The sequence below is a fragment of the Myxocyprinus asiaticus genome, chromosome 30, assembly GCF_019703515.2.
Source record: "Myxocyprinus asiaticus isolate MX2 ecotype Aquarium Trade chromosome 30, UBuf_Myxa_2, whole genome shotgun sequence".
NCBI classification, from domain to species: domain Eukaryota; kingdom Metazoa; phylum Chordata; class Actinopteri; order Cypriniformes; family Catostomidae; genus Myxocyprinus; species Myxocyprinus asiaticus.
Window position 1 is genome coordinate 42,630,514 of NC_059373.1, and position 25,105 is coordinate 42,655,618.

Genomic DNA, 25,105 nt, shown 5'->3' on the forward strand with positions numbered 1-25,105 from the left:
GAGTTTAGAGTCACAAGATGTCTCTCTTATTGCCAATATCAGTGGAATCTGCTCAACTTCACACACAAAACCTGTGCCAAAACCAAAGTTAAAGGATTTGAAGCATGCTAGAGTCTAAAAAATTGCCATTTGAATATTTTCAATTTCACTTCCACCTGTCAAATGCAGTTATTGATCCCGCTACCTCTCACATTTAAGCTCATTCACCTGTGTTGAAAGAATCCTCAGACATGCTTCTTTTTTTGCCTCCTTATTGCAATTAGTGGCTTGCCTTTCAAATGTCCTTTGGATGATGAAGACAGTAAAAAGCCGGTTGGCTCATTGGTCTAAGGGTATGATTCTTGCTTTGGGTGTGAGAGGTCCTGGGTTCAAAACCCAGCCAGTCCAGCCTACAAGCTCTGTACAATGGTTAATGAGGGAATAAACTGCAACCACTTAAAGCATTGTGAATGATGTAATAAAATTAAAAACAATGGAGAGATATAAAGTTTGAAATTTAAAGTTGTTGAACATACTGTAGGTATAGAAACAATATATTTTAATTGTATTGCAAAATATTCAGATATTCACAACTGTATAAGTAGTTAATATATAATTCACAGTTCATCATGCGAGTGGGCAGTCACTGCAGAGCTCTTCTGGTGCCCTTTGTTTGCAGCAATTCTCTGATTGGAGGAGCGTTTCTCTTAAGGACGATAGTGGTTCTTGACCAGGAATGATTTCTTAATACATTAAGATGAAATAATAATGGACTGCTTCATCAGAAGCATATACCATCGATGAACAACCTAGGAACTCATGGTAGGTCTGTATTAAAAGGTGTATAAGTTATTAATGTATCTTTATTGCACATTACAAAAACAGAACATTAGCACTGAGAAGAATTGAGAAAAAAATACTAACTAATTAACTAACTAACTAATTAATAATTTTAAAAAAATTCTCAGACAAAAAAAAAAAAAAAAAAGGTAATAATATTTTAGAAATTCGGACAAGCGTTTTTTTTCCCCGAAATTTAAAGTACATAACGTCACATACCACCTATTATAATCTGATTGGTTTAAATACCGGCGTCTCAGATTATCTTGTATCCTATTGGTTGGGTGGAGCGGTGGGGGCGTGTCGCCGTGCGGATGGTGAAGCCGGACGGACGCCGCGGCTGTGTTATTTAATGAAAATCCTTTTTATCGAGCAATAATCCTACTTAGTTCATGGGGAAATTAAGTTTATTTGTTTGTGTTATTTATTAACTTATTTTGTCTTTATTAGCGTGTAATTACGCCGTTTATATCACTATTTAATATTAAGGAGCGCGTTAAAAGTCTTAGTTAGTGTCGCAGGCCTTGAGCAGACGCCGGTGGTCGATTTTAACAATAGCCGAGGAACATTCTCTCTGTGCGGGCACAGTGCCTTCAAGAGACCAGCTCTCAGAAACCCAGCTCTGTTACGGCAGTAAACAAAGAAAAGAGAAACCACACCAGCCCGGATGGTGCCGGGCGTTTGAGGCGTTTGCAGACCACATATGGACAGTTTCTGATTGTTTTTCTAGGAACACACACACACAATAGAAAATGTCTAACGGTGCAGCGGGAAGCGGGGGTTTAACATGGGTGGTAAGTCATAAGTGATTATTAACATGATAATGCATGCGTTATTACATGCACACGTTGACTGTGAATGATTATAAGCACCGTGTGTTGACCTGCACACATGTGCTTTAGCATTTTAGCTGTGAGATTCATCAAGCCCGATAGAAATGAGCTCATAGACTCATCTGCATTCATTTATTACTCATGTGACGCACAATATATCCATTTATATTGCACCTCTTCTCTAAACTACACATGTAATCCTAATTGTTTGGTATGGTAAGGATTTGTGAAGCTCTTGGTGGTAATGTAGAGGAAAGTTCTTTTGTGTTTGATTCACGTTAGCTGTGAATAACTGACTTTCCTCTGATTTCAACTTTTTCGTGAGTCAAATTCACTGTTGAGATGTTTATATAGAGAGGTCGTGCGTTTATTTTACCCCAAAGCCCTTAAAAGCCTCAACGATTATTATTACATGAGCTGGATTTGAGCGTTTGATCTGCATTTAAAAGCACCCAGAGCCAAAACAAAGGGGTTGCCGGTGGTGAGACACATGGGGTCACATGTGGTCCTGTTGATGCTGATCCCAGACCAGTATTAATGCATGAAGTTACTATGAGCATAGATTACAGATCAAAACATATGATGTGAAGGCGTTGGAAATGCAACCATATAGGAGGATGACGTCAGTACACATAGTAAACATGACCTTTGACCCAAAAATGCATAGTTGCACATTAGTAATTGGATTATCCCTTATTAGTGACATGTTTGTCTGACTTGAGGAAGTTTGTATTTAGTAAGTCCTAATATACAGGAGTCATGAATCGAGCACAAGAAAATTATGAGAATACAGGCCTGATATCTCATCATTTTCACTTTGAGCACAGAACTGCTGCTATTATGCAGCTTAATACATGTCAAAAGTGTGACAAACAACAATAACTATATTCTTGGAAATAACTGTAGAGAGCAATGTAACTGGCACTGACACTTTTTGCCTTCTCCAGCCTATATATATATATATATATATGTGTGTGTGTGTGTGTGTGTGTGTTTTCCTCAATTTATAGAAATGTTGAAGGACGAGTATCTGTTGCACAAATGTATTTGCATTTCCAACCTCATTTAGTTAGAACAGTTAGGCAGTCTTAGTTACCCTGAACATTTCTCCAGAATGGCATAATTCAGCCATGAAAGAGTGAAGATGACTACAGCAAACCGCTTTTAAGTCATCATTTGATAGCCATATAGAAGTTTAACAGAGTTGCACGGATGTATCTAACAACAGACCCTCTTTGACAAGAACAATGGTGCGAAGAAAGACGAGCTGAATGGCCGTGGAGATGCAGGCAAGAGTGAGGCAGGGAAGAAAGAGACTTCTAAGAAGATGTCAGTGGAGAGGATCTACCAGAAGAAGACTCAACTGGAGCACATCCTCTTGCGTCCGGACACTTATATCGGCTCGGTGGAACCCGTCTCACAGGTGAGAGCCAACACAGATTTAACCTGGATCCTGTGGCAGGTATCAGGATAAAGATTAGGGATGTTGTCAATGATTTAGACTGTTATTCAGGAAAATGTGATCCCAAACCTTTGTGGTCAAGCATGATTGTTTCAATACCGTGAAACAACTGTACATAAAACTCAACCGATTGTGTGTTTTTCAGCAAATGTGGGTTTTTGATGAAGAAATTGGAATGAACTTGCGGGAGATCACGTTTGTCCCTGGATTATATAAAATCTTTGATGAGATTCTTGGTAAGATTACTCCTTATGTTTCACTCAACGACTTTATACCTTGTTTGTAAAAATGATAATTTTTAAGTACCAGTTAGTGATCATTTATATTGCATGACATTTGGCATGCTGTAAATTAGTCTGTTTCATCTGATCAGCAATTGGAAAATATTTTCCAGAGTTGCTTAAAAGAATTTTAGAGAATTGTAAATAGTGCAGCAGATTATGTCTGCCTTTTGACGTTCAATGTTTTAATGTTTTTCATAAACAGTGTACAACCCCAACTCCGAAAAAGTTGGAACAGTATAAAAAATGCTAATAAAAATAAAAAGGAGTGATTTGTAAATTATATTCACCCTTTGCTATATTGAAAGCACTACAACTACACATTATATGTTTTAACTTGTGAATTTCATTGTTTGTTTTTTTATGTACCGTAATCTCAAATCAGATGATTGCAACACGCTCCAAAAAAGTTAAGACTAATAACAATTTGATGAGTTGAAATAACATGGCAGTGTGAAACAGGAGATGTTAAACAGGTGGGACAATCATGTCATAGTATATAAGGAGCCTCCAAAAACAGCCTAGTCCTTCAAAAGCAAGGATCATTCGAGACATGTCAATTTGCCAACAGATACTTCAGCAAATAATCCAGCACTTTGAGAGCAATGTTCCCGAAAAACAAATTGGAAGGATTTTGGGCATTTCACCCTGTACAGTGCACAATATAGTTAAAAGATTCAAGGAATCTGGTCAAATCTCAGTGCATAAAGGGCAAGATGAAAACCATTTCTGAATGCGCGTGATCTCTGATCCCTAAGACGTCACTGTCTTAAAAAACATCATTCATCTGTAATGGATATCATGAACATGGGCTTGGGATTACTTTAGTAAACCTTTGTTAGTCAACACCATTCGCCGCTGCATCCACAGATGCAAGTTAAGACTTTATTATGTAAAGGAGAAGCCATACATCAACACTGTCCAGAAGCGCTGCCGACTTCTCTGGGCTCGGTCTCATCTTAGATGGAAAGTGGAACAGTGGAACTGTGTTTTTTTGGTCTGAAGAGTCCACATTTCAAAAAGTTTTTGAAAAACAAAGCTGTTGTGTTATCCAGGCCAAAGAGGAAAAGAACCATCCGATCTGTTATTAGCGTCAGGTCCAAAAGCCAGTGTCTGTATGGGCCAGGGGGGTGTGTCAGTGCCCATGACATGGTTAACTCGCACATCTGTGAGGGCACCATTAATGCAGACAGATATGTACAAATTTTGGAGCAACATATACTGCCATCCAGCACCGTCTTTTCCAGGGACGTCCCTGCATTTTCCAGCAGGACAACTTCAAACCACATACTGCCCAGATTTCAAGTGCATGGCTGTGTAAGCAGAGAGTGCGGGTTCTAGATTGGCCTGCCTGCAGTCCTGACCATCTCCAATTGAGAATGTGTGGCGCATTATTAAGCGCACCATCCGGCTACGAAGACCCTGTACAATTGTGCAGCTAAAGACTTTCTAAACTTAACAAACTTGTGTCTTCAGTGGCCAAATGCTTAATAAGTGTTATTAGAAGAAATGGTGATGTTTCACAGTGGTAAACACTCGACCAACTTTTTTGGAGCGTGTTGCAATCATCTGATTTGAAATTACTGTACATTTTCAAAAAACAATGATATTCACAAGGTAAAACATCATATAATGTGTAGCTATGGTGCTTTCAATATAGCAAAAGGTGGATATAATTTACAAATCATCCCTTTTTGTTTTTATTAGCATTTTTCATACTCTCCCAACTTTTTCGGAATTGGGGTTGTATAAATATTCTTATTAATAGCATAACCATTAGTAGTAATAATATTGCTGTCTTTGCTGTTGTTATAATATTACTAAAAAAGATCTGTTGTTTTCCAATAAAAGCTGTCTGAATGGAAATGTTTGTGATGTTTTATTTTTCTGTATCAACAGTCAATGCAGCTGATAACAAACAGAGAGACAAGAACATGACCACCATCAAAATCAACATTGATCCGTGAGTACTGCTGTAACATTCTTATTCCCATTTGCTGTAATACAGATTTATACTTCTGTGCTGAACCCTCACCGTTGGCTCTGTGTGGTGGCTAACGCGGTGGTTTGCCTTTATAGTTCTGTGTTCGTGTCAGTCTGTGAGTACACAGCCAATGTGCCTTCATTCCTGAAATAATTGTACATATAATAAAGAAACAAAAGCAGTGTGATTCATGGATTTCAAAGTGTTTATTAAATTATTTTAGCATTAAAAACAAGTTCATTAAAGTGTGTGAACATGTTTTGATTTAGGTACATATTATTTACTGTACATGTTGTCTGCCATGCAAAGAGCAAATAAATCATGGATGTACTAAATGCTTACTCTTGAGTCTCTTAAGTAATACAAATAAATATTTTATATTTGCCGCTTCTTACTGGGAAAAAAAAACACCCATCATATTAAAGAATAACTATTTGCTTGACCAACACAAAACATGTGTAATTTGAAAGCTTAAAAGCTGGTTTTTACAATGCATATAGGCAATATAACCAACTCTAAACAGGTGCTTTTTAATTTGCTGACAAATTAAAAGTGTTCATAATATATGAAATATGATTATTTACTGTACACCACTGTCTAACTGGAGCCCGACCGATATGGGTTTTTTTGAGACCGATACCGATTTTAGAGGGGGAAATTCACCGACTACCGATATGGTGGCCGATATAGTTAATTTTTGAGCTAGAATGAAAACAGACCTTTTCTATGTGGCTTGTTCACCGATTTTGCACTGATATGACTATGCAAAGGTACTCAGAAGGCTGCTTTCTTAAATATTTTTATCAAAGAATATTTGACATTATTATCATAATTGTCAACAAATTCTAGAAATGAACACTGAGAAAATCAAGAATAAATAAAAATACAATAGCCAGCTAAATAAACATCAGTACTGTTTAGTTTCAGTCGATTGCTGACCATTTAAATAAAGAATAAATAAAAATAAAAATAAATAGTTAAATAAACATCAGTAGTACTGTTTAGTATCAGTCAAATGCTGACCATTAAAATAAAGAATAAATAAAAAATAAAATAAATAGCTAAATAAACATCAGTACTGTTTAGTATCAGTCAAATGCTGACCATTAAAATAAATAAATAAAAATAAAATAAATAGCTAAATAAACATCAGTACTGTTTAGTTTCAGTCGATTGCTGACCATTTAAATAAAGAATAAATAAAAATAAAAATAAATAGTTAAATAAACATCAGTAGTACTGTTTAGTATCAGTCAAATGCTGACCATTAAAATAAAGAATAAATAAAAATAAAATAAATAGCTAAATAAACAAAAGTACTGTTTAGTATCAGTCAAATGCTGACCATTAAAATAAAGAATAAATAAAAAATAAAATAAATAGCTAAATAAACATCAGTACTGTTTAGTATCAGTCAAATGCTGACCATTAAAATAAATCAATAAAAATAAAATAAATAGCTAAATAAACATCAGTACTGTTTAGTATCAGTCAAATGCTGACCATTAAAATAAAGAATAAATCAAAATAAAATAAATAGCTAAATAAACATCAGTACTGTTTAGTGTCAGTCAAATGCTGACCATTAAAATAAAGAATAAATCAAAATAAATAGCTAAATAAACATCAGTACTGTTTAGTATCAGTCAAATGCTTACCATTTAAATAAAGAATAAATAAAAATAATATAAATAGCTAAATAAACATTATTACTGTTTAGTATCATTCAATTGCTGACCATTTAATTAAAGAATAAATAAAACTAAAATAAATAGCTAAATAAACATCAGTAGTACTGTTTAGTATCAGTCAAATGCTATCTATTTTAATACTGCCAGTCAATTATTGGCAGGTTGTAAAACAAGAAGAATTTACACCTGCCGAGTCAAGAGATAAACAGCAGCAGCGGTGTTACACCGTATTCTGCTATACAAGTTCAGGGGAAACTTTCAGCGGTGGAAAACCAGACTTTTAAATATTACATTTTATAAATGCAATGACTGGAATTGTTCGGTTGAAGGTACCAAACTGCGAATCCTGAACAAAACTGTTTTCTGAATACATGTTAACACATTAGCTTCCACTCAGCTGACAAGCAATGAAAGTAGCTACATGGTTAGCTAGTTAGCTATAAGCTCATTGTCATGGAGAGTAAAAGATGGACCAGCATTGCGTCTCTCCAACTAGGTAACAACGTAGCGTGAAATCAACACTCAACAGACACAATCTACCATGCACCGTTGTCTGATGAGCTGCAAAAAGATGCTCTTATGTTTACCTTTAAATCTGCTACATTACTTACTGCACTGATAAACTATAGCTGGCTAACATAAACAGATGTGATAAACATGAGTGACATGGTTCTCAGGGACAGGGTTAACCTTATATTAGTTATAATGAAAAGGGAAAATGATGGGGTCATTGTTAATTAACTTTCCAGTATGTATTTCACAAACTAGTTAGCAACTTACTGTGAAGACACCGCTTAACTCCGCTCTGTCTGCAGAATGTCAGCTCAGCTCTGTAAACAATGGAGACTGAGCGCACTCTGCTGGACAAACTTCATTATGACACCAATTCTAAATCACCCCAAGCATTGTTTTCTGCATTATATGTTCTGAAAAAAGTTTTCATATCTGCACATATCGGAAAACATATACACCGATACGATATATCTGTGACAGGCTAATATCGGCTGACCGATAAATCGGTCGGGCACTATGTCAAACATACGGTCAAAACATCATACAGATCGGAAAGTTCTTGAGTAGTATACAACGAATATTGTGCCACTCACATACCAAATAAATTTTGAGTAAAAGCTTAGAGAAAAAAGTAAAGCATTAATACGTTGTAAACAGATCCAGTGGCGTAACTACAGGCAGTGCAGGGTGTGCAGTCAATAACGGTGGGGGAGAATCCTTTACACTGGTGTCCGAAAGATCCAAGTTATGCCACTAAACAGATGTTAATCTTTGTTGTGTTTTCACATGTAACTTCATTAAACATAAACAGAATATAAAAACAGCAGATGCTCCTGATTAAAACAAGCCCAAATACAATGTGATACCATGCAAATATCTAAAAATTATCTTGGAGAAAATAATTCAGTAGATTCAGATTTCAATAATAAGGGCATTTTTTCAAACAGAATTCTGCTTTTGCAAACTCCTTGTAATAAACACACTAAACTAGAACAATATTATTTATTGTAACATATATATATATATATATATATGTTGTTTATGTCTCACAGATTTATATATATTTTTTAATACTGCAGTCCTCCTCTTGAGAGGGCTTGAAATATATTCAGAGTTTAATAGCTAATAATATTGGAACGGCCTGATGTTATAAAATTGATTAAATAACTGATGATTTTGTTAACCTAATCTTTCTTACCTCATTCTAACAGGGAGTCAAACACCATCTCGGTGTGGAATAATGGGAAGGGGATTCCAGTGGTGGAACACAAAGATGAGAAGATGTACGTGCCAGCACTGATCTTTGGACATCTCCTCACCTCCAGCAACTATGATGATAATGAGAAGAAAGTCACAGGTGATGCAAACACATATTACATTTCAGCACCGGTCGTTTGCACCTCAGACTGAAAAAAGACTCATGGAATAGGCGTAAAAAGATGTAAAAATGTGTTAGGGGGAAGGGAGGGGGTCAAGAGCTACTTCGAAAACACTCACACAACAGAGGTGGCTGAACATCACATTATGAGTGGAGATAAAAACAAAAGAGTTTTTTGGGCACTTTGCTGTATATTGATCATGGGTTAAAAGTGTGAAGAGTGAAGATGATAGAACAGTATGAAAAACTGCTAAAAGATTTGGATGTTTTGAGAATGAAGTGAGAACAGCACTCAAGCCCTGTACATACATGCAGCGACTTTATTGCTTGTTGTCACTAGTCTCTGTACTGTGAAGTCGCTATTGGGCGTTCCTACTGCTGTCGCTCTAACGTTATTGGTGGACTGCACGTCTGGCCATGTCTTTTGAAAATATGATCACAGATGAGGTGTTTTGCTAGTAAAACTATGATTTCATCCTAATTTAACAAGGAATCCATTTTCTTGTCCCTAAAAATGCACATTCTGCAGGGGAGAGTGTTTTTATATGAACTGCAGCAGTGCTCACTGCATCATTAATAAGATGAACGATCTATCAATGTACGAATCAAACTCCCTCAGACTGCCGACAATTTCTTCTTCTTTTGTTTTTTGGTATCTCGCATTCCACGTGCATGTCACCACCTACAGGGTTGCTTGTGCAGTCTTTATCCTTTAACATTATTTCCTTTCCTTTATCCTTCTGTTTCCTTTTCCATAAAAAAAAAAATAAAAAAAACTTGGATCCTTTGCCCCAACTCTAGATCCATCAGAACTCAGGCTTCAGCTGGTGCTGCATGTTCAGCTCCTCCATCTTCCACACAGAGTCCCTCTCGATCCAGATTGAAGTAGTACATCATAACTCTGTTCTATAATACATTTAAATTCTCCTACTCAAACCTGTACTATGTGTTGTATTAAAATCCTGTATCCTACCTGATCTCTATTAAACTCCACTCAAAATCCTTATCTTTGCGACCACTTTTATTTAGATACTGCATTAATTACCTTCTCTCCCCAGCATACCTTCCACAATCAAATATGACATGCTCTACAGTTTCTTTTTCCCCACAATACTCACATAAACCATTTTCATGAATTCCTATTAAAGCCAATGATGAATTCAATCCTGAATGACCAAGCCTTAATCTGGTTACTATAACTTCTTCCTTCCCGTTTCTGCCACAAATAGTTCTTTTCACATCCACCAGTTTTTGAATTTTGTACAAATGTCTACCCTTAATATCCTTATTCCAATATCTTGACATTCTTTCTTAATATTTTTCTTAATAATAGATTTTAATTCACCCTTACCCAGTGGAACCCTAACATCCACTTCATTCCTTTTTAAAGCCTTCTTTGCTAGCTCATCAGCAACTTTATTTCCAGAAATCCCTTTATGTACTGGTACCCAACAGAAACCTTTGTATATGATACAACAACATGAATATCTCATTCATCAAATCCTCTTTGGGTGACTTCTGGGTAGATAATGTTGTTAACACGGATGCTGAATCAGAACATATCACTACTCTGTCAGGTCTTATTTCCTCTACCCATGTTAAACCTACTATAATGGCAACCATTTCTACAGAATATATTGATAACTCGGACATTACTCTTTGTGACATTGCTATACCAAGATCTGGAATATACACTCCCACTCCTGTAATTTCTATATCTGGGTCTTACGATCCATCTGTATATACTTGTGTACTTGCATAAAATCTTCCCTGAATATGCTTCTTTACATTATTTTTAAGTTTACCCATTTCCCCCATTCCCTTATCTTCTCTAATATCTCCAAATCAATTTCTACATCAGGAAAAGTCCAAAACGGTACATCTCCCCATACAGGTGACATGTTACACTCAATCTCTGCAATCTGATACCTTTCTGTTAAGAAGCTTATGCTCCAACCCCTTTTATTTTTTTATTTACATATTCCCAACAGTTATTTAATACATCAGTAGCAATATGATTTCCAGCATAATTCTTCATAAATGGCCAAAATACCAGGGACAATTTCACTCTGCACAGATTCAATGGTATTTAATTTGTCTCATCCAGTAGAGCATTAATCAGTGTAGTTTTAACTGCTCCTAAACATATCCTAAGAGCTCTATACTGTATTCTATCTAATTGATTTGATAATGTTATTGATGCAACCCCATCTATCATACATTCATAATCAAACACAGATCTAATCATAGCTTGATATATCGTCAACAATGCTGTTCTTTCAGCTCCCTGCTCATTCCCATCTATTGCCCTCATCACATTTAAGATCTTTCTTCATTTGTTATCTATTTCATCTGTATGTTTCTTCCATGTATATCGGCTATCAAACCAAATACCTAGATACTTCACCCATTCTAATGCTTTATATTAATAATTCACAATGATCTGGGATTTCTTTTTTATGAGTATAAAACATGCAACATGATTTACTAGTTGACATTTTAAATCTCCAGTCTATAGTCCATTTTTCCACTTTTTTGATAGCTGCCTGCATGCTTCCAGATGGCACCATCATCCACATATAATGCACATCCTATACCAGGACCTAAGTTTGCAAATGTATCATTAACCATAATATTAAAAAGCAATGGACTAATAACACTCCCTTTTGGTATACAATTTGCTGCATTAAATACAGACGACTGACTTGAATCCACTTGAACCACAAATGTTCTATCAAATAAAAACTGTAACAACCAATTGCACATTCTGCCTTCTATTCCTTTTCTTGCACTTTATTAATAAACCCTCTCTCCATATTGTATCAATTGCTTTCTCAATATCAAAATATACCACAGCCATGATTTCTTTCATACCAATTGTTTTTTCTATATCATTACTAATCTTAATAAAAGCATACATTGTTGATCTTCCACTTCTGAACCCACATTGATATTTACTATATTTACCCTTCCTTTCTAGATCATGAGATAACCTTTGTACTATAATTTTTTCCATTAATTTATGTAAGATTGCCTACAATTTTTAAAAAAATATTTATTTAATTCATGTATGTGGTTACAGATGAATCATATAGAACTGTGAGATTGCTCACAGAAACTTCTCTGTCTTGCCTGCACTCGACTCTATTATCTCAAAGGAGATGGATGACGTGAGCTCCACTGGTTGTCGGTCCCGAAAGTCACTCCTCATTTTCTCAACTTTGTCGCGTTGCTCGCCATGCCCACATCTAGTCGCAAGAGGTCGATGCCACTCATGTCACCGGAACTCTCAGCTCTCACTAATTACGTTTCCATCTAAGGATTTTTTGCGAAAAAGTTTTAGCGCATCAAAATAAAGGTGATGGAAACGCAAATTATCACAAATATTTCACGTGTCGACATAATATTTTTCCGTTTAACTCTAGTGCATAAACTCTATGTTGATACATCAAATGTCGTGAAAAACTGGTTTGGAAACACTTTTTGTCGAGAAAATTGCCATTAACGCAAAAATGTAGTGTCACATGACAGAATTTACCCCAATCGTTAGACTGTGTTAATCATGATGCCAGTATACATCCTTGAAAGCCAATTTATTGTACGTGATTATGAATTGATCTTAACGGCATAAAGATCCGATCACTGCAAACATGACACTTCCAGGAGTGCCAACACAAATATTTCTCATGCAACTGTCATCGACAAGTGCATGGAGAACAAATGAATGGCCACTGTTTGTGATTAATTTAATCGTGGTAGCAATCCGTTTATTTATTAAAGTTGCTTTTCCACACCATTCAAAACAATAGACGGCAGTCACGGAATTAGCCCACAATACAAAAAACATATCATTTCTGTGCACAAAGATGTTTTAAATTAAAAATAAACACAGTACTAGGAGAAAAACATCAGTGTGCTTTTTTGGAACATATAACCCAATTCTATAAAATTATTGTTTAGTTTACATTTGAAAAAATGCCGGCAAAATTCCCTATATTAAATTAAATAAATTACCAAATGAAAAAAGCATTAAATTAAAAAAATAAATTACCAAATTCAAAAAATTATATTTTTAGACCTATATATGCCTTTTCTTTACACAAACTGAAATTAGTCTTACCCTGTTCTGTAGACTAATAAAGTCAGCTGATTGACATTCTCAGAATGTTCTACACTTTTTTTCAAGACTATAAACTATCAGAACTATTTGTCCAATGAGTTCACTTTCAGAAAACGAGCTTTTGAACATTTTAAAATAATGTTAAATATTTTAAATCTAATCCTCTTTACCTCGATTCACATTTGCTGAGCTTCTTCAGAAAATGTTAAATTAATATTAGATGATAATCAAGTTTAGTTGGTCGTTAAAAGTTGCAGGACAAATATGTGGGACATAATGCAGTTGAGAGGCAATGCTTTAGATTATTGTTCAAAATAGCCTATTGAATATCAGGAATGTATCATATGCAAACCCTAATATTACACCGCATCAGTTTTTCTTTAATAGCTGTGCACACAGTATATACACAATGGATGGATGGTCCTTATACTAAGACCGAAAGTTTCCCCCACTACTTGGTGCAGGATGCCAGCTTGAACAGGGCCATGACGATTCACTTTCGAGTCGGAACCTACGATAAGCGTAACATCAGGACCAATATTACAGCCCTATCAGAAGGGAAACTGCTCTCTTTTGATTGCAATTCCTCATCTTCTGATTGCTTTTATTTGTGAAATTAAAATGACAGTAAGCTGGTTAATTTCAATGAATTGTCTCAATACTCTCCCCATTTTACCAAAACTTCAGAGGGAAACAAATTAGGGACATCTGGGAGGCGAATTAGTGATAAACACACATTTCTGTATGGAAACGGCTTAAGGGCAGATTTCTTTTGCGATAAACCAAAACTTATGCGACAAAGTATTTTTTTAGGCATGACGTCATCATGCACACCATAAAAGACCATTTAAATGGAAACAGGCAGAAGACGGCAAATTTCGCAAATTTTTTTTACGCATTTTCACTTTGTCGATAACAAAATAGCACGAAAAGTGGATGGAAACTAGGCTATTGACAATGAAATAAGATGATGTCGCTGGAAGTGTATACAGGGCTTAATACTTTACAATAATTCATAGATATTTATTCTTTAAAGGAGTGTTTCGGGTTTAATACAAGTAAAACTTTATTGTCAGCATTTGTGGCGTAATGTTGATTGCCACAGAAAATAATTTTAACTCATTCTAAACAAAGAAATTGTGCAGTATAGCTCATACAATTAAAGTAAAGAGGTCCAATACACAAATGTTAAACACCTGTAAACCAGGTAGGTGTAAATCCCGTAAACATTCACATGATGTGAAAGATACAAAAAAGTGAGTTGATATGAATTTGAGTTTTCTTTTTTCATCATTGTCTTCTGTTTTTGAACAAGCCAACGTGTTATCCTGTCCATGATCAGACATGGAGAAGACGTAATGAAATATGTGCATCTTAACAAAAGCCTCCCCTCGTAAACAGATACTTTATATCTGCAGCCAAGGAACGTTCGCTCTGGTGCGGTTATCAACTGTGGTCCATTCTGATGAGTGATTTTGACCTCATCACAGCCTTTTGTGCAAAAGCCCCTTTTAAATCTGTTCTACGAGCGCTGTTGAACTTGCACCGGTCAGGAACCGCTGTCACGACCACATGTATTTTGAAATCTCTGCTGTAATGCAAGCTTATACATGATCATTGCAGTGCAGAGCAGTGCAGTGACTGGATGGAAGCATTCCTTCTCATGAATAATGTGGAGAAACGCTCAGAATCGAATGACGTATTAGTGTACTTTACTTCCAATGACAACTCAAAGTTTATACATATACCTTATATTTTATGATGTTGCTTCAAGTTGGTTTTTTAAACCAGAAGAAAATGGCTCAAAAAATGACAAATTAACCACATTCCTCTTAGTATTGAACATAAAGAGTGCTGTCATTGTTTTCAGCTGTTAACATCTCAAAAAATGTGTTTTGAGCTTTCATGACCCTTCAATGGTTTTTAGCTCATTTTGGAGAATTCCTTGATGCCTCGGTTGTCCATGGGCCCCTATTGTACAACTTAACTCGTCAATCTTTTGCCCTCTAGGTGGAAGGAACGGATATGGTGCTAAACTCTGTAACATATTCAGCACAAAGTTTACCGTGGAGACGGCCTGCAAAGAGTACAAACGCAGCTTTAAACAGGTACAGACTTACTCGATATCTGTATTTGGAAAATTATGGCTTACTTGTGACTTTGTTATACAGACTTGTTTGTTGGGCATCTGTCCAACAGACAAACATCTGGATGTCTTAAATATTTATCTCCAGTTTGTCTCCTCATTTCTCCCACAGACGTGGCAGGAGAACATGACAAAGACCAGTGAAGCGAAGATCAAGTTCTTTGATGGGGATGACTTTACATGTGTCGCGTTCCAGCCCGATCTGGCCAAATTCAAGATGGAGAAACTGGACAAGGACATTGTGGCTCTGCTGACCCGCAGGGCGTATGATGTGGCGGGCTCGTGTAGGGGTGTTAAAGTCCTGCTCAATGGAAAGAAACTGCCTGTACGTCGCCTGCCACTCAATTCCATTCATCAGAACAGTCAGTGTGATGAAACTAATAGATATAGGAGACAGTGAGAGCATGTGTCATGTGTTTATGTCCTGTGCTGCAGGTGAATGGTTTCCGCAGTTATGTGGATCTGTATGTGAAGGATAAGCTGGATGAGACGGGTGTTGCTCTGAAGGTGGTGAATGAGACGGTGAATGATCGCTGGGAAGTGTGTCTCACTATGAGTGAGAAGGGCTTTCAGCAGATCAGCTTTGTCAACAGCATCGCCACTACTAAGGTCTCTCAAACACACTCTTTTTTATACAGCAGCACAGCTGTAGTCTAACACACAATGCCTTAAGGATTCAAGAATAAAGGCTGAATGTATATTCAAGTTTATGTGCTTACTCTTTAATAGCTTCAGCTTTTGTTATTCAAACGTCTGTATTTTTTAATTTCCTCCTGCTCTGGTGTTAAGATGCATGTAATAAATGCTAACGATGTGTTATACTCACGAGTTGTTTGTTTTCTCAGGGCGGCAGACATGTTGACTATGTTGTGGACCAAATTGTGGCAAAACTGATTGAAGTGGTGAAGAAGAAGAACAAAGCTGGAGTCTCCGTCAAACCATTCCAGGTGAGCGCTCACTTCTCAACACTTTCATCAGTTAGAATATCTATTCAGCATAAGTCAAGAATATGTTAGTCTTAAGTACCTTAAGTGCTGTGTGCAATTAGTTCATTTATTAGGGAACATTGTATTTTTTGGGGGTTTTTTTCAGGTTAAGAACCATGTATGGGTGTTTGTGAACGCCCTCATCGAGAACCCAACCTTTGATTCCCAGACCAAGGAGAACATGACTCTACAGACCAAAAGCTTCGGCTCCAAATGTGCTCTCTCTGAGAAATTCATCAGAGCGGTAAGCGTGCTAAAGTTATCACCTGCGGAAATAACCTTTCTTGATATAAAACAAATGGAATTTCAACTAGAAAAAAAAACAGAAACATTTTTGATATCTGTAACTTGCATTTTCACTTGTAGAATTTTACAGGGTTCTGTCATCACTACTGTTCAAAATTAAGTTACAAATATCTGTAATTAACGCAAAAGGGTTGGTTTTCGTCCTATATTTCGGCCGATCGTGACCAGTTTCAGGGCCAATCTTTTTTAATTGCATCATACACGAAATCACACATAAACTGCTACTGTTATGAATGAGCACTTGCTCTGCCCTCGAAGCACTTCGGACACTTCGGCCACTGGAGCATGAGTTATTGGCAATTTTAAGCATTCGAGAATTCACATTTTCAGACATGATGTAATTTAGATGAATATGCCGGTTTGTTTTAAAAATGTGGATGAATTAAGTGTATAAATATAAAGGTTCCCATTTTCAAGAGTCATTGCGGTAGTAATTCTGACACTGAAAGGACAAAGATACTCCAAACGGATGTTAAAACGAATTAAACAACAAATAAAGATGCGAGTCGTGACAGTCAGATGGTGTGTGGAGCGATTATTCACGCTCTCAGTTTCACTCACTTAAACATGCACACTCTTAATCTCTCATCAGTCACTCATCCATCCCAGTGCTATTTTGTGAGTACCCCAGTTTAAATCAGAGATATACCATACCACTAATAACAGCAATTACGTATTAACATTAATAATAAAGTGAGTTGTGGTACAACAAAACAAATCATAGATACTAATGATTTCACACTGGAGTGGTTTTGGAGCTTGTAATGGATATATATCTCTTATTTTTGAACGTATCTCTGCTGTGTGTGATGCTCTCACGGTTTTTACTGGTTGCCAGGATGTCACAATGATATTTGATAGAGACAACAGAACTATTCAGAACAGTTTTCTATTCAAATAAATGTTAGCATTTCAAAATTGATGTAAATTGAATGCAATATAAACAGATAACTGCAGCATATAACTTGTAAAAGTGTGGTAAAGGGCACTTTAAAAATACTGTAAATGCCGGTGATTGGATCAGTAGGCCTGTCATGATTATTAAAAATCATCTGATTATTGTGCACTTCAAATTCCAATCACATTTTAATGCCCAAATAAGGGAATTTTAAACGAAAATATAAATGCTATGAACGCCACGTTTGTGTGTCATTCAGTTGAACTCCGAGTGCCACTGAGCTGCACCTCTGACATCAACCCAGGGCAGCTCCTGTCCGGAAGAGCGTGTGAAATACTTCTCAAATGCTCTGATGCGCGCACCGTCAGCAGAGGCTCGTGCCAAACTCCCACGAAAATATAAACGAGCAAAGGTAAACGTTGATAGTGAACGCTGAGCGCTCTGGTTTCACTTAATTTAACGATCGGGTAATGGCAAATGTTCCTGGTCAAAGCAGGTTCATTCACACATTGTTAATGACACAGAGGAGGTGACGCATGCTTACTCTGTTCCTGTGGACTGTGGAGTGATAAAATGATTAAATGAAAATTTAATTGAAAATGAAAATGAAAAAATTTAAATGAAAATGAAAAAAAGGTTTTGCTTCATGAGAAATAATGGCTCGTGGGTTTCATCAAAGAGCATTATATACAGGTGCATCTCAATAAATTAGAATGTCGTGGAAAAGCATTTATTTCAGTAATTCAACTCAAATTGTGAAACTCGTGTATTAAATAAATTCAGTGCACACAGACTGAAGTAGTTTAAGTCTTTGGTTCTTTAATTGTGATGATTTTGGCTCACATTTAACAAAAACCCACCAATTCACTATCTCAAAAAATTAGAATATGGTGACATGCCAATCAGCTAATCAACTCAAAACACCTGCAAAGATTTCCTGAGCCTTCAAAATGGTCTCTCAGTTTGGTTCACTAGGCTACACAATCATGGGGAAGACTGCTGATCTGACAGTTGTCCAGAAGACAATCATTGACACCCTTCACAAGGAGGGTTAGCCACAAACATTCATTGCCAAAGAAGCTGGCTGTTCACAGAGTGCTGTATCCAAGCATGTTAACAGAAAGTTGAGTGGAAGGAAAAAGTGTGGAAGAAAAAGATGCACAACCAACCGAGAGAACCGCAGCCTTATGAGGATTGTCAAGCAAAATCGATTCAAGAATTTGGGTGAACTTCACAAGGAATGGACTGAGGCTGGGGTCAAGGCATCAAGAGCCACCACACACAGACGTGTCAAGGAATTTGGCTACAGTTGTCATATTCCTCTTGTTAAGCCACTCATGAACCACAGACAACGTCAGAGGTGTCTTACCTGGGCTAAGGAGAAGAAGAACTGGACTGTTGCCCAGTGGTCCAAAGTCCTCTTTTCAGATGAGAGCAAGTTTTGTATTTCATTTGGAAACCAAGGTCCTAGAGTCTGGAGGAAGGGTGGAGAAGCTCATAGCCCAAGTTGCTTGAAGTCCAGTGTTAAGTTTCCACAGTCTGTGATGATTTGGTGTGCAATGTCATCTGCTGGTGTTGGTCCATTGTGTTTTTTGAAAACCAAAGTCACTGCACCCGTTTACCAAGAAATTTTGGAGCACTTCATGCTTCCTTCTGCTGACCAGCTTTTTAAAGATGCTGATTTCATTTTCCAGCAGGATTTGGCACCTGCCCACACTGCCAAAAGCACCAAAAGTTGGTTAAATGACCATGGTGTTGGTGTGCTTGACTGGCCAGCAAACTCACCAGACCTGAACCCCATAGAGAATCTATGGGGTATTGTCAAGAGGAAAATGAGAAACAAGAGACCAAAAAATGCAGATGAGCTGAAGGCCACTGTCAAAGAAACCTGGGCTTCCATACCACCTCAGCAGTGCCACAAACTGATCACCTCCATGCCACGCCGAATTGAGGCAGTAATTAAAGCAAAAGGAGCCCCTACCAAGTATTGAGTACATATACAGTAAATGAACATACTTTCCAGAAGGCCAACAATTCACTAAAAATGTTTTTTTTATTGGTCTTATGATGTATTCTAATTTTTTGAGATAGTGAATTGGTGGGTTTTTGTTAAATGTGAGCCAAAATCATCACAATTAAAAGAACCAAAGACTTAAACTACTTCAGTCTGTGTGCACTGAATTTATTTAATACACGAGTTTCACAATTTGAGTTGAATTACTGAAATAAATGAACTTTTCCACGACATTCTAATTTATTGAGATGCACCTGTATATATATTAATAAGTTCCAAAAACTTCAGTGTAAATGTAAAATTGACCAAAACTAAAGTTGACCAAAGAGACATATTTTAAGTATTTTGAAATATGCTGATATCTAAAAACATATTTTGATGTCATTCATATAGTTTTAAAGCCTTAAAAGAAAATCTTATATCCCAATTTTATTATTTGATTTATATATTTTAAATTAAATATGTAAAAATGACTTCTTAAGATGCATGAAGCACACTTTTGCCTTAAGAATTATGACAATTTATATGACAATTAATCATGAAAGCCCTGAAGGGACAATTAATCATCATAGCCCTCAAACAGACAATTAATCATCATAATCGCAATTATTTGTTTGACAATTAATCATCAGCCAAATTTCATAATGGTGACAGCTCTAGGTATCGGCCTCAAATGTCCTGATCGGTGCACCACTAATTCATTTCTTACTAGTTAAATTGCCAAATACAAATATCAGTTATATACTTCTTAAAAGTAAAAATGATATATATTTTATGTCAATAATTACATTGTTACTAGATTAAATGTTCATTTCTAATATCAACAGTAGAAGGACAACTAGTAAAAATGCTTATTTTTCATGTCTGTAATTTGGTTAATTTGAGATTTCTTTCATGTGATTGTAACTAGAAAAAAAGCCTTTCAATATATCTTTAATTAATCTTACATTTTTAGATATCTGAAACCCATTTCCTGATATCTGAAATTAACATTGCCACTAGTGAAAAGTAAATTACAGATATCAAAAATTAGCACTTTTTTCTAGTTGTCATTCAGTTGATGACATCAGGAATAGATATTTGGTCTAGTAATAAAGTAATTATTGATATCAAATATTATATATTTTACTAAGATTAGCTGATATGTGAATTTGGAATTTTAACTATTAAGAAATGTATTTTAGATATCTTTAATTGTGTTTTGAACAGGAGTGAATGACAAATCATTGTGAAATTCTACTAGTGAAATTGCAGATTTTAAACATTATGACTTTTACTAGTTGAACTTTCATTTCTGACATGAAGAATTAATGTTTTTACTAGTGCAAACTGATATCAAAATATTTTTATATAAAATTTATATAGTTTTTTCAGAGTATTTTTACTTGTAGTAATTCCATTGCTGATATCAAGAATTAGCTTTTTGACTAGTGAAAATTGAGTTATTGATATCAATAATTCATATTCTGCACATGATTAAATGTCGAAAGTGCTTGTAATACTTGTCATTCAAGAGCTTCTGGCCTCAAGTCAATTCCAGTCATTTTTATTTGTAGAGTGCTGTTTACAATACACATGGTTTCAAAGCAGCTTTACAGAAAATCATGCTGTGATGTCTTAAAGTCCACATTGTGCAGTTCAAATGAATAACGATTATCATTACTCTATTATTATTGTTATAAGATGTGTAATAATATGCATTAATAACTCGAGTTGTGGTTCTGAAGAGTAATTTTTCCTGCCACAGGCCACAAACTGTGGTATCGTGGAGAGCATCCTGAACTGGGTGAAGTTTAAAGCTCAGACGCAGCTGAATAAGAAATGCTCCTCTGTCAAACACAGCAAGATTAAAGGAATCCCCAAACTAGATGACGCCAATGATGCTGGTGAGTCCATGACACCTAAACTGCTCTGACAGGTCTGTCAGGACAGTCATGGTGTACTCTCAGACTGAGAACAGCCAAATTTTCAGCTTTTGCAGATTAATACTTATTTTCTGCTCTCATTGACATTATCTTGATGCATGGCAGCATTACTTTTATCTTTATGCAGCTGTAGGCCTTCTTCTATGTTTTGAAGATGTTAATGGATTCTCCTCTGACTGTGTGCTGTTTGATCTCTGTATCATGAAGGTGGGAAGCACTCTTCTGAGTGTACTCTGATCCTAACTGAGGGAGATTCAGCAAAGTCTCTGGCCGTGTCTGGTTTAGGAGTGATCGGGAGAGATCGGTACGGAGTTTTTCCACTCAGGGGAAAAATGCTCAATGTGAGGGAGGCCACACACAAACAGGTGAGATTCAGTAAACCTCCAGGAGACAATATGACTTTAAGAGCTTTTTTTAAAGCATATGTGGATGAATCTCATAAAACCAGTTAAAACATGTATGAGTCACATTTCACCCCAAAATCAAAAGAAAAATAATAAGATAAGTTAGATAAATAATAGGAATACAGGTCTATATGGGTGTTTGGGAACTTTTAGCACTGTGGATTTGTAGAAAGTGAAAATTTGTTTTACTCTCACTAGTTTCAATTTTTTTTGGCTAACCATGTTTGACAGTGTATACACACGCATCACAGGTAATATATGCAATTTTTGTCTTTTTTTTTTAATTTCCAGCACATCTCAAATTCTTTTTGTGTTGAACAGAATTCTGTGCTGGAAATGACACTGACGGAAATTAAATTTTTAATGTTTTTGAAATAAAATGAAAGACTCCTTTGTCTTGCTACGGCTAATTTCATATCTAACATTTTATGTATCCTAAATACACACAATTAAATAATATTTTAACACTTTTTGCATAATTTGGCAAAATTACAGCTTGATTGGAAATGACGGCCAATAAAAATCTTCTGCTCACAAGTGATATTTCTTTTGATTTATCTTTATTTTCTTCATTCTCTTTGTTTTTGTCTCATATTTCATCTCAAGCATGCTCTTCACTCACACTTTCGTCCACTTGGTTAACAAGTACACTAACTTTTGAAAAAACTTTAGGCGCAGAATTGTTTGGTGTGGTGTGAATGACTGCACAACTGTGGGACTGTTTTTTTTGAAAAATTGATAGAAATAATTTTCAAACAATAAATATTGAAATGGTTTATGTTTATTTCAGTCTTTGTTTAGATGATCACAGTTTCTTTATATCAACCCCTAGGACATGAAAAGTTGAAGAAACACAATAGTTTTGGGCCAGTTTTAGTTTTTACATTATTGGGATTTGACCCGTTTTGATTGTAGATCATGGAGAACGCAGAAATCAACAACATCATTAAGATCGTGGGTCTTCAGTACAAGAAGAGCTATGATGACCCAGAGTCCTTGAAGAGCTTACGCTATGGAAAGATCATGATCATGACCGATCAGGTGTGTTTTTATATTTGCTTTAGTTTGTCTGTTTTTATTGTTTTTCATTTTTAAGAGAATGAGTTCTTGCTGATCAGTTAGTATGCAGGGACGTTTCTATTACAGTAAGTAAGATTTGTGTTGTGTACTCCCAGGATCAAGACGGCTCTCACATCAAAGGTCTCCTCATTAACTTCTTCCATCATAACTGGCCATCTCTGCTGAAGCACACCTTCCTGGAGGAGTTCATTACACCCATCGTCAAGGTACAACACTCATCCAGCGCTGTGTTCAACACACAAGCATTCAGATTGCTGCTGTAAATCATTTACACTTAACTCAAAAACTTTCTCTGCAGGCCAATAAGAACAAGCAGGAGGTTGCGTTCTATAGCATCCCAGAGTTTGAGGAGTGGAAGAAACACACAGAAAGTTATAAAACATGGCACATAAAGTACTACAAAGGTTTGTTTTCTTTGGACTCCTTATTTCAAAGAGACTGCAGCTAAAAACTTGAGTTCACAATTGTGTGTTTCTTTCATACCTATCAGGTTTGGGTACCAGCACAAGCAAAGAAGCAAAAGAGTATTTTGCCGACATGGAGAGACATCGAATTATGTTCAAATACAACGGCACAGAAGATGACGCAGCCATCACACTGGTTAGTTTTGCGCTACATACAGTTTTACACTGGTTTGTGAATGTCTAGTTCAGGGCTACACTCAGTTTATTGGTGTTGGGTTGTGTTTCTACTGTATTGGGTGCTGTGTTCCGTCTGTGTTACATCAGACAGCTGGTTGACTGTGTGTATTATGTGATCAGGCATTCAGTAAGAAGAAAACAGATGACAGGAAAGAGTGGCTGACTAACTTCATGGAAGACAGACGGCAGAGGAGGATGCATGGACTACCTGAGGTACAGCTGTCAATCACACACTCCAACTCACACAGGAGAAATGATTGTCACATCAACATATCAGCATATAAAAGAGGACAAAATGATTGTCATGTGAACGTATATACATAAAGAGGTGCTATAGAAACATGTCAAGTTCATTATTCACCCCAAAATCAAAAGATAAACAATAATTAATATTTTACATGAAAAAATTAAACCCATTTTGTGTACCAGATTTTGTACCTAAAACACTTGACATTTTCTAGATAATTTTGAATACCCCCATTCCTGTAATTCAGTAACGAAAATCATCCAGTCAGAACAGTTAATTTAAAAAAATGAAAATCAGCATAAATTAAATTATTTTGAACAAATACTACCATGTATGCATTTAAAAAATGTACTCAACAGTTGAGCTCCTAACAGGGACTTAATGAATGTTTCTGATCTTTCATTGTTGTTCTGGTTTTCTCATCAAAGCAATTCCTGTACGGCACCTCGACACGACACCTGTCCTACAACGACTTCATCAACAAAGAGCTGATTCTCTTCTCCAACTCAGACAATGAGCGATCTATTCCCTCACTTGTTGACGGTGTGTTTTAAAACAATTGTCTTGATAATGTTTAACCTAAATGATGATTATTTATATTTAAAATCAACAACTGCTGCTTGTATGGAAACATGCAGGTCTGAAGCCTGGTCAGAGGAAGGTGTTGTTCACCTGTGTGAAGAGGAATGATAAGAGAGAAGTCAAGGTGGCCCAGCTGGCCGGATCTGTGGCTGAGATGTCTGCGTACCACCATGGCGAAGTTTGTAACAACCGTTTCATTACATTAACTGCTCATTTAATACAATACAATAACTGGTCATTAAATATTGTAGAGTGTGCAGTATTAGATATGTAGACAGGCAAACAGAATTTATCTGTGAGTGGGAATGTAGTGTAAAACAGCAGCCACATCTAATATGGACTGCAAACGAACATGCACACAAGATAGCCACTTGAATTCTGAAAATCTTCAGAGCTCTGCACATGCAATTTCCATGTGGGCCTGCTCATAGGTGTTTCTGACAACACTGTGATGACTTGTACAGCCTGACCATGACTCATTACACAGTCAATACAAAGTTCTACACCTGTTTCTTGTAGCTGCTGTTGTCAGACTCGTCTATTGATGCAGCCTGTGATGGAAGTAGTCATTAGAGTGCAGGTGATACTAGTCTGTCTTATACTTGAAATCTGTTGCGTAGAGGATGAACAGGAAAGGATCCAGGACAGAGCCTTGGGGTACCCCAGTGCAGCTCTCGACATCATCTCCTGATATTTCAGATTTAGTTGCAAATTTTGCAAATATTTTCTTCAGTCAACAACATATGGGTTGTTCCTCAGATTTCTGATTTCCTACATTTGCAAAAATATTGTGAC

The 25,105-nt window shown here is 36.3% G+C and overlaps 1 protein-coding gene across 2 annotated transcripts in view; it reads left to right on the forward strand.

Moving 5' to 3' along the window:
* The first annotated feature begins 1,121 nt into the window (after positions 1 to 1,121).
* top2b (DNA topoisomerase II beta) overlaps positions 1,122 to 25,105 on the forward strand; it is a 44,701-nt gene continuing 20,717 nt past the window's right edge. Inside the window, exons 1-19 of one of the 2 annotated variants that reach the window (XM_051663136.1) lie at positions 1,122 to 1,613; positions 2,881 to 3,075; positions 3,260 to 3,350; positions 5,295 to 5,358; positions 8,795 to 8,940; positions 15,092 to 15,189; positions 15,340 to 15,552; positions 15,663 to 15,836; positions 16,073 to 16,174; positions 16,320 to 16,457; positions 21,179 to 21,317; positions 21,564 to 21,721; positions 22,676 to 22,801; positions 22,936 to 23,046; positions 23,139 to 23,244; positions 23,331 to 23,440; positions 23,602 to 23,694; positions 24,157 to 24,271; positions 24,367 to 24,488. In XM_051663136.1, coding sequence (XP_051519096.1) covers positions 1,572 to 1,613; positions 2,881 to 3,075; positions 3,260 to 3,350; positions 5,295 to 5,358; positions 8,795 to 8,940; positions 15,092 to 15,189; positions 15,340 to 15,552; positions 15,663 to 15,836; positions 16,073 to 16,174; positions 16,320 to 16,457; positions 21,179 to 21,317; positions 21,564 to 21,721; positions 22,676 to 22,801; positions 22,936 to 23,046; positions 23,139 to 23,244; positions 23,331 to 23,440; positions 23,602 to 23,694; positions 24,157 to 24,271; positions 24,367 to 24,488 — 2,343 coding nt within the window. In that variant the 5' untranslated portion in view covers positions 1,122 to 1,571. The remainder of the gene's footprint in view (positions 1,614 to 2,880; positions 3,076 to 3,259; positions 3,351 to 5,294; positions 5,359 to 8,794; positions 8,941 to 15,091; positions 15,190 to 15,339; positions 15,553 to 15,662; positions 15,837 to 16,072; positions 16,175 to 16,319; positions 16,458 to 21,178; positions 21,318 to 21,563; positions 21,722 to 22,675; positions 22,802 to 22,935; positions 23,047 to 23,138; positions 23,245 to 23,330; positions 23,441 to 23,601; positions 23,695 to 24,156; positions 24,272 to 24,366; positions 24,489 to 25,105) is intronic. The other variant, XM_051663137.1, reaches the window with a different exon arrangement.